General features: G+C 60.2%; 1 protein-coding gene across 2 annotated transcripts in view; it reads left to right on the top strand.

Moving 5' to 3' along the window:
• Nucleotides 1-10010, top strand: part of RBM19 (RNA binding motif protein 19) — a 91807-nt gene that overhangs the window by 66209 nt on the left and 15588 nt on the right. For both annotated transcript variants that reach the window (XM_015567371.1, XM_015567372.1), the window contains exon 23: nt 1567-1687. In XM_015567371.1, coding sequence (XP_015422857.1) covers nt 1567-1687 — 121 coding nt within the window. The remainder of the gene's footprint in view (nt 1-1566; nt 1688-10010) is intronic.

Here is a 10010-nt window from a genome sequence, read left to right as displayed (position 1 = left end):
GCATTCCAGCCTCTATCCTCACAGACCGGCTCCCAGGAGGACACCAGTCCTTGGATTTGGGGCCCACCCCGTTCCAGTATGTCCTCCTCTTAACTGAAAAAACTGTACCTGCAAAGACCCTGTTTCCAAACAGGCCCACAGCCTGAGGGGTTAGGGTTTCCACGATCTCCCTTTGGGAGACACAGGCCCACCCCTCACGGTCATGCTGCTGTCGAGGGCCAGAACCTTCCTGGTTATAGGCTGCCTCCTCGAAGCATCTAAGAAGCAGGAAGGACACACCCACCGCCCTCCTTCCGCGGCAGATGCTGCGTCCTGCCGCCCAGCAACTCCCCGCGGCCACTGTGGTCTCCTGTGCTGACCAGCCGAGCCCGGGAGCCAGCCTCTCCAGCTCAGCGCCTGCCTGGCCTCTGCAGAGAGAGTGCGCAGGCCGCGCGTCCGCACTAGCAACGCGACGGCGAGGACAGCACCTAATGAGCGCCGACTGTTTGCACCCGCACTTTCTGGGCCTGTTAAGTCTTTTTCATCTTCCCTAGAACCCTGGGACTGGAGAACCATTAACATCCCATTTTATAGATGAGGAAACGGAGACCAGGAAGATTCATTCTATTTGTCAAGGTCTAAGGCGCGCAGGGCCCAGGCAGGGTGGCTCCGGATGCCGGGCTCCTGTCCACGAAACACAGTGGCCTCTGTACCCTGGGATGCTTCAGGGAGAGGCCCTGCCCACACCATTTAGCTTGAAGCGCAGCGATGTTTGACAGAAACTCGCCGGCTCTGTGTGATTCCCTTTGTGTGACGTCCAGAATAGGCAAATCAGGGACAGAAAGCAGATTGCTGCTCCGGGGAGCGTGGGGGTGGGGGTGACTGCTGGTGAGCATGGGGCTTCTATGGGGTGGGGGTTGATGATGAAAAGCTCTAAGGTTGGTTGTGGTGCTTGGGGTCATGCGGCTCTGTGACTAGTAGAGACCATTGAATGGCATGTGACCGAGATCTCAAAGCTGCCACAAAACAAAAACCAAAAAGAGGGAAGTGGGCAGAGTGTGGGGGTCTGAAGAGCGAAGACAGTGAGAGGGCAGAGCGCGGGGCTGGACCCAGGCCGTTGAGGTAGGAGCTGGTGGCCGGGAAGGAGGGGGCAGTGAGGAGGCGGCAGGCAGCAGAGAGATGGCCAGAATCGCCAGGGCCAGCAAGGGACAGAGCCCCATGTGAAAATGAGGGGCCTCCCTGGTCGCCATCGAATGCAGGCAGCACTCGGCTTTCTTCCTTGGCGCTGCCCCTGGCAGCCGGGTGGAGGGGGCAGGTTAACGGGTGTGCCCTGGGAAAGACGCCACGCCTGGCCAGACCCAGCGACAGGCCCGGGTGGCAGCGTTGACTGCAGGCCCCTGCAACTTGCTCCCTGGGAACGTCACCCACGAAGGAAATAGACGTGCCAGCAGCTGGCATGCCTCTCCTGGGAGGTGTTACAGGTGCCAGAGGTGGCCTTTGGATCGGCAATGCCGGCAGGACAGAAAGCAGTGCTCCCGGTCAGGGCTTAGCTGACACGCTGTATTTTATTTCTGGTCCTGTCCCCAGAGAGCCTTCAATGCCCTGTGTCACAGCACCCACTTGTACGGCCGGAGGCTGGTGCTGGAGTGGGCGGACTCCGAGGTGACCCTGCAGGCCCTGCGGCGGAAGACGGCCGAGCACTTCCACGGTGAGTGGCGGGGCTGCGGGATAGCTGCCTGACCCATGGGCCTGGGGCCGGCGCCAGGAGGCAGCCCGTGTGGACGGCTTCGGTGGCCGCCGGCCCTTTTGGCTCCTGTCGGGTCACTGGGAGATGTGGCGGGAAGTTGGGGAGAGGAGTGGGTCAGGGTGTGTACCCTGCCTCCCTTCCTGCCGGACGTGTGGGCTGGCTCCCACCAAAGGCTCCCCTCCTGGAGCCTCTCCACCAGCGCTTTCCAGGTTCCGCTGACGGCCCAGGGGCCTCTCAGTCCAATTTCCCTACTCCCTGCCCCCTGTGCGGGACCCTCCGCGGTTACCCCATCTTAGGACCATCCGCTTCCTGCGGGGCCTATGGTGACAGCACCGCATTTCACCTCTTACCCACGTGGTGTCACGTGGCCTCGCGATTGTTCAGTCCCTCCCCAGAGAGGCTTAGTGGGCACCTGCCCTGTCCTCGGGTTGGGGTGCAGCTGTGACCTTGGGGCTGTGGGCCCGGTGGAAGAGGCTGGGGTGCAGCAGTGACCTCGGGGCTGTGGGTCTGGGTGGAAGAGGCTGGGGTGCAGCAGTGACCTTGGGGCTGTGGGCCCGGGTGGAAGAGGCTGGGGTGCAGCAGTGACCTCGGGGCTGTGGGTCTGGGTGGAAGAGGCTGGGGTGCAGCAGTGACCTTGGGGCTGTGGGCCCGGGTGGAAGAGGCTGGGGTGCAGCAGTGACCTCGGGGCTGTGGGTCTGGGTGGAAGAGGCTGGGGTGCAGCAGTGACCGTGGGGCTGTGGGCCCGGGTGGAAGAGGCTGGGCACGTTGTTTGGGCGAGAGGTCCAGAAAGGCCTCCCCACAGGGGATGTTCGTACCCGTGAAAGGGCTGCCTGAGCAGAGGGACCCAGGGTGGTGTGAGCCTGGCACACGGCGTTGGGGGTGGCAGGGAAGGCAGGGGGCTGGTCTTGTGAAGGGGCTGGGTGGTCTGCCTGCAGCTCCCCCGCCCCATGGTGCTCCGACGTGGCTGCTGCCTTTGTCCCCACCTGCAAATTTAAGAGCCAGCATTTGTGAGCTGGCCCTGGAGGGTGGTGGACGGGGTGCTGCACAGTTGTGGGGGGGCCAGGCTTCTGGGCCAGTGGCTGTCCCATCCCCATCCCCATCCCCATCCCCACCCCCATCAGCAGCTGGGCCACTGTGTCACTGGGGACGTGATGGTTTCCTGTCCCAGCAGTGACACTTGGCCTCCCAGACCAGACAGCTTAGGGGCAGGTTGGGGGAGCTCGCTCCGTGGGGCCGTGGGCTGTCCAGGTGGCCTCGCTGGGCCTGTGGGCAGCGGGCAGACCTGAGCAGGTCACAGCGATGCAGGACTGCGTCCCCGCACAGAACCCCTCTGCTGACCCAGCGCCTTTTAGCCTATTGCCTCCCACTACAACTCCCAGAGTTCACTAGGCCCAGCCTGGTAGGACTCAGAGCCTTTGCATATGCTGTTCCCTCTCCTGAGAATGCTTTGCCCCTCAGGTTTTTTGTTTGTAACCTGGCAAGTGCCCATGCAGCCTTTAAGGCCCACTCAAATGGCACTTCCTCCAGAAAGCCGCCCCTCTCCCCGCCCCTCCCAGGTATCAGAGATTGCTCCATCTTTTGCTCTCCCACCTCTGTCCCTGGAGTGGGACTGTCATGCTCATCTCGTCACCCATCAGTTCCTCTCTGGGCCCCCAGGCCTGGCACGGTGTCAGGCACAGGCTGGGCCGTCTGTCCGAAGTGAACAAGAAACCAGAGAAATCGGGGTTACGCACACAGTCACTGGCTCACAACTCATAAGCCCCCACGTCCCGCCCCACAGAGAGAGCCGTCCTATCGACAGCATTGACAGGCCCAGTGCCCCTCGCAAATGTTTGTGTAAGGGCTCTGCCGCCGCCCGCGCCGCCCCTGCCGGCTCAGCACTTCCCCCGCGGCCGAGAGAAGCCCCTTCAATAAATCGAGCTCCACTGCCTCCCCGCTTGGAAGGCTTCTGTGGGATTGGCTGTCTCCACGGCCCCATCGCCCGCCGCTGAGACCCGGCAGGGCAGATGCAGTGATACAGGAACAAAGGCCGCCGTGTACGTGTGCTCTGCCCATAACCCCCCAGCAGCCCTGTGAGACGACACGGTCAGCTCCGCTTCATAGGCGTTGGAGTAACCGGTGACAGCATCGTTTGTGAGCGACATGCTCTGTGCCAGGGCCACTCTCAGCATGGGGCGCTCGTCTCATCTCGTGGACAGCTGTGGGCCCTGCTGCCTCCCTCCTGGGGCCAGAGACAGGCTCAGCGATGTGCCCGCCGTGACTCAGGTGGGAAGTGGTGGAGCTGAGATTTGAGGTCCAGACCAATGAGAGCCCCTACCTCTCCCCCTCAGCCCCCGCCCCCCGCACACCCTGCCTTGTGCCAGCCGACGCCATTTCAGAGGTCTTGGCCTTCATTAGATCTGGGGGGATGTGTCTCCTGCGTGGCTTCCTTCCTCCTGACTCACCAGGGCCCTGTGCCTAGAATCTGCAGGCTCCCTCCAGAAATGGAGAGAATGAGTGACAAGTGACAACAGACAGTGTCGTGTGGCCCTCAGGGTTGACGTGTCCTTGTAGAAGCCCGGCGGTGCACGTGCAGGTGGAGACGGGCTCAGAATGGGGCCACCCCGAGGTCAGTGCTGAGTGTCAGAGCCATTGCCCTTCTGGGTGCTGGAAGGGCCGCCGGCTCTGAGCCGGCCAGCTGTGCCAAAGGCGAGCGCTCCCAGCAGCTCTGAGCCCCTCCCAGCAGCGAGGGAGGACAGCGTCCCCACTGGAATCCCCCGGTGGTGGGTGGTGGCAGGAAGAGCCCTGATGCAGAAGCTGCGTGGGGGGCGTGCAGGAAGAGGTGAGAGTAGTGAGGCGCTGCACCCCAGGCCATCCCCTCCTCCCCTCCCGCCCTAGGAGGTGGGCGCCCTCAATCTTCCCATCAGACAGAGGAAGGGACAGAGATGCAGTAACTGGCCAGGGTCACCCAGGCAAGCAGTGGTGGCCGCAGCTGGCTGTGTGCCCCACACGCAGGTGACTGTTCCCAGCCGGATGCTGCGGGGAAGGGGTCCAGGTGCTCTGGAAGCAGCCCCCCTCACCACCCACCCCTTCGTCTGTTTGATCTCCTCAGGCAACAGGAGGTGCCTGCAGCGGCCTCGAATGTTCAAAACAGGGCTGCTGGCCTTCTGCCGTCCTGGCTCGACCCTTTCCCCCTGCTCTGCCCCTCCCCTGTGGCGAAAAGTGCCCGGCTCATTTATGTCGAAATCCACATTGTTCAGAGCTTCCCAGGCCCTGGCAGACTCGGGGCAATGGGAGCTGTGCCCAGTCCCGCCCCGGCCCGAGCTGTGCCAGGAAGGCACTCAGGTCTCGGGTGGGGGGCCCTCAGCCCCATTTGCCGGCCTGAGCAGCTCAGCCACACAAAGGGCTCCCTGTGGAATGTGGGCCTTGGAATGAAAGGCCGGCATCTTAGCCATTCGGCAGGGCCAGCAGGAAGCTAGCCGGTGACACCGCAGCCTCCTCGCTGCCCTCGGGGTCAGTGAGAGCGGCCAGGTGGACAGAGTGGAGCACTGGTCCCCGCCTCAGCCCTCATTGTGGCCACAGTCAGCGCCGTTACCCCAAGTTCACCCCACGCCTGGGGCTCAGCTTCCCCAGCAGACCAGCCACTAACTGGTGACCTGGGGCCCGGCCCCTGTGAGCAGCCTTTCTCCTCCCTGAGGTCCGTGATGAGCCTACGTCACGGTGGACAGACAGCTCAGTGTGCATCAAGCCAGATAACACGTTACTGTTGTTGTTACCATTATTATTATTGCTATGGTAACCTTCATCTGTTAAGCCTTATTCTGTGTGAGATGCTACCTACAGCCTTTCACGGGTCTAAATTCTGCAGAATCCTAGGAGGTAAGTACAGCCGTTACCCTCTGCTTCAAAGATGAGGAAACCGAGGCACAGAGAGGGCAGATAACTCGCCCAAGGCCACCCAGCTACTAGAGGCCGGCCGCGGCGGAAGTCAGACCTGGGCTCTTAGCCATCCTGCTGGCCCATGTCCTCATATCAGTGGGTGTGTGGCTGTCCCTACGTCACTCAGCCTCAGCTCTGTCATCTGTGCAATGGGACCCGGTGCCGTCCTCATTAGGGGAATCGTGGGCTGTGAAGGAGACGGGCCTGTGAAGCTCCCGGTGCACGGCCACCCACGTGCCAGACACTATGCATCCTGCCTCCTCCTCTGGGCTCAAAAACAGTTCCCTCATTCTTGCACGCTGGTTGGTCCAGGCCAAGGAGGAATGCTCTGTTAGTACACGGTAGCATAGCCCTGAGTGTGGCACGTAGTAGGCGCTGTTAGTACATAGTAGCATAGCCCTGAGTGTGGCACGTAGTAGGCGCTGTTAGTACATAGTAGGATAGCCCTGAGTGTGGCACGTAGTAGGCGCTGTTAGTACATAGTAGGATAGCCCTGAGTGTGGCACGTAGTAGGCGCTGTTAGTACATAGTAGGATAGCCCTGAGTGTGGCACGTAGTAGGCGCTGTTAGTACATAGTAGGATAGCCCTGAGTGTGGCACGTAGTAGGCGCTGTTAGTACATAGTAGGATAGCCCTGAGTGTGGCACGTAGTAGGCGCTGTTAGTACATAGTAGGATAGCCCTGAGTGTGGCACGTAGTAGGCGCTGTTAGTACATAGTAGGATAGCCCTGAGTGTGGCACGTAGTAGGCGCTGTTAGTACATAGTAGGATAGCCCTGAGTGTGGCACGTAGTAGGCGCTGTTAGTACATAGTAGCATAGCCCTGAGTGTGGCACGTAGTAGGCGCTGTTAGTACATAGTAGGATAGCCCTGAGTGTGGCACGTAGTAGGCGCTGTTAGTACATAGTAGGATAGCCCTGAGTGTGGCACGTAGTAGGCGCTGTTAGTACATAGTAGCATAGCCCTGAGTGTGGCACGTAGTAGGCGCTGTTAGTACATAGTAGCATAGCCCTGAGTGTGGCACGTAGTAGGTGCTGTTAGTACACAGTAGTGACGAAGAGGAGTGTCCCCAACATCTTGGCTTTCAGCGCAGTTGTGGGAAGGAAACATGCTAGATCTGGTGCTCGCTGTTTCTCTGGGGTCCCCTGCTGCCAGCAGAAAGAAGCTAGTTTGGTTTAGGCCCCCTGGACTCCCCACACCCTCCAGGTGGACGCCTTCATTCTATCCATTGTCCCTGGACAAGGGCGAGTCGTCTTTTCCCTGACCAGTTGATGCTTACAAAACACCCATGAAATTGAACAGCACAGAGCAGGTCTTTGAAAGTCATTTGAAAAGTTGCCCTGACCAGGCAAAGACCCGGACATCAGGCAGGTGCTTTCGGGAATGGACCAGAATAGTAAGACGGCCGCTCTGCACGGGACCGTCCTCCCTCTCCCGGTCCTGCCCCGCCTCCCTTTCCCGCCCAGCATCCCAGCATCGGCCTTCTTTCTCGCTCGGCCCGGCAGGTGAAGGTGAAGTGCAGTCCGGAGCCTGGCGTGTGGGAGGGTGGAAGGAGCGAGCAGGGAGGGGAGAAAGGAAAGAGGCGGCTGCTGTGTTCTTTTCTTCCGGAGCGTGTTACGGACCAGCGGGGTCGCAGCGTTGAGGGGCTCTCAGGGCCTGGCAGGCCGCGGTGCCTGCACGCGCGCCGAGAACATAATGGCACAGAAGCAATCCGCCCGCAGAACCCTCTGTTTTCAAACGGGCACAGCCAGGGAGGTGCAGGCAAAGCAGGCTTTTATTTGGCCGGGAGCACGGCTCCGCTTCCCGCGTGGTCTTATTCCAGCTGGGAGGGCTGATGGGCTGTGGTTAGCGCAGCACCTTTCACCTCCGGAGCCGCGAGTGCAGACATGACCCGCATGGCAAGTGGCTGGCCGCAGCCCGTCCCCGCCCGCCCGAGCCAGGCCAGGCCCAGATGGGGTGCTGTCCCGTCGGTCACTGGCCTCTAGCACACAGCTGCCCTCCCAGCCGGGAGCCCTGTCCCGTCAGCCCAGCCCCCAGCCCCATGCCTTCAGGGCTCAGCCAGAGAGTCAGCTTCAACACGTCCCTGACACCCCTTTTCCTCTCGGCCCCATCACACCCTCACCTCCTCTTCCTGCTGCTCTGTGCTCACATGCGTGATTGTCTGGTGTCACTGTTTGTGAGTAAACGAGCATAAGAACCTAGTCATCAGAATGGCCTGATCTGGTTGAGCATAGAATACAGATGAGGGACAGTGCCGCTGCCAGCTCAGCTCAGCTCTGCCATCCCCCACAGGTAGGGGTTCCCGGGGCTCAGAAAGGCTGGACCGTGTGCTCCGGGCCCCACGGTTAGCCAGGTGAGCGCCAGCACTGGAGCCCTGCTGGTCAGAAGCCAGATGTGCCTAACCGTGAGCCTGGGAACACCACCTGTCTGCAAAGAGCAATCATGTGACTTCTGATTGAAGATCAAGTCAGGCGAAAGAAAACGGGGGAGAGAGCTTTGTCAGGGACCTACCATGTGCGGGGGGCAGTGCCAAGTGGTTTCCTTGTGGCCTCACAGCTCCCTGGAGAGGGTGCTGCTCCTATTTGTCTGAGGTGCACACAGAGGCCCGGAGAGGTCTAGTGAGTTGCCTGCGGGCACACCTCTGCACTACAGAACCGATAACCCTCTCTCAGTCCTCCCTCTAGCCCTGGAGTTCCCAGTCCCTTATGGTCCCGGGCTCCCAGTCCAGGTCAGGCAGTGGTTGCAGACCATAGCCACAGCCTGTATTTGTAAGTCAAGTTTTTTGTTGCGCAGCCATGTCCATGTGCACACATGTGTCTTTGGCTGCGTTCTCACGCTGCGAGGGCAGAGCAGAATTGTGGCCCCAAAACCTAAAATATTGTCTCACCCTTTCCAGAAAAAATCTACAGCCCCTAAGCCTTGTGTAACGGCTGCTTTATTTTAGCCAAAAGCTGTCAGTGGCTAATTCCTCCACCACAACCCGCCTTTTCCCAGAGAGCCGACAATTCTGAAGGCCCCATAACCACACCTTCGTTCGTCCCCCGCCCCCCATGGCATGCTCTGCTTTCCTGGGAAGGAGACCCCGTCGCTTGCTTCTCCCTCCATTTCCACTCCTTCCTTCACTCAGTTCTTCCCTGTCACCGATTATCAGGCCCTCCCTGCACGGGGCACAGAACAGTGAACATGGGGCTATTTGAGTGGCAGAGACAGATGATAAAGGGGAAAAGTTAATAACAACACAGTCCTGAGGATAGCAAGCCGTGGGAGGGAGTCAGGAAGGATAGCATACTGTGCCCTCGATGTGGACCGGGAGGAGCCATCCAGTATGGTGGTTGGGAAAAGTCTGCCTGACGGGTCAGCGTCCTCACCTGATGCGCAGGAGCCAGCCAGCCAAAGATCTGGGGGAAGACGTTCCAGGCGGCAGTCCTGCAGGTGCAAAGGCCCTGGGGCAGGAGCGTGTTCCTAGCAGGCCCTTGTGGCCAGAGTGGGGAGCGGATGTAACAAGCAGGGCTCCCTTGTGGGTGTGGGAGGGAGCCTGGCTTTTACTCAAGATACAGGGGGAGTCCCTCGAAGATTGAAGGAGGGGCGTGTGTGCTTGACTTACTGCCGGCTCATCCTCACTGCTGCGTGGGGCATGCATTGTGGGGGGACGAGAATGCAGGGGGGGGCCCATGGTAGTCATCCCGGCACGCGAGGGGGTGGCCTGGGCAGAGACGAGGGTGGAAGGAAACAGGTGGATTGAGCACTGTGATGGAGGTAGAGCCAGCAGACTTGCTCCTGGAAGTCCGGAGGGAAACTGAGGCAGGGACAGAGCCCTTTGCTCTAAGCCGCTCAGAGGATGGTGGTGCCGCGGGAGGCTGGGAGGTGGTGGTATGGAGGCAAGGCCCGGACACTGCTTTTGAGATACCTGTTAGGGCTCCCCGTGAGATGTCAGCAGATAGATCTACGAGTCCAGAGCTCAGGGGCGAAGCCTGGGCTGGGATATAAATTTGGAAGCTATCAGCACACAGATGATAGTTAAAGCCTCCATCAGTCTCCCCCCGACCCCCGCCCCATAATTTAATCCCTCATAAAATGGCACATTTTCAAAAGATTGGGCCAGGGGAGCCTGTTATCGCCACGCCAGCCCCTGCAAATGCGCCTCCTTGATCTTGGCCGTGAACGCAGTCATCGGGCTTTGAGTCAGTCAGGAGAGTTCAGGCACGTGGCCGAAGTCACCGATTGTACCTTCAGAAGACCCCTTTGCCAGGGCCTTTGCAGCTCCCTGGAGGCAGGCTGGTCCATAAGCTCCCCTGGCCTCAGCTTCATCCCTCCACTCGGGTGGTTCTGTTCCCTCGGTGGCAGATGAGGGGAACTGTCCCATTCGT

Source organism: Myotis davidii, unplaced genomic scaffold (genome assembly GCF_000327345.1).
Source record: "Myotis davidii unplaced genomic scaffold, ASM32734v1 scaffold223, whole genome shotgun sequence".
In the NCBI taxonomy this organism is placed as follows: domain Eukaryota; kingdom Metazoa; phylum Chordata; class Mammalia; order Chiroptera; family Vespertilionidae; genus Myotis; species Myotis davidii.
Note: the sequence above shows the minus strand (reverse complement) of the source record. Positions and strands in the feature narration are given on the sequence as shown.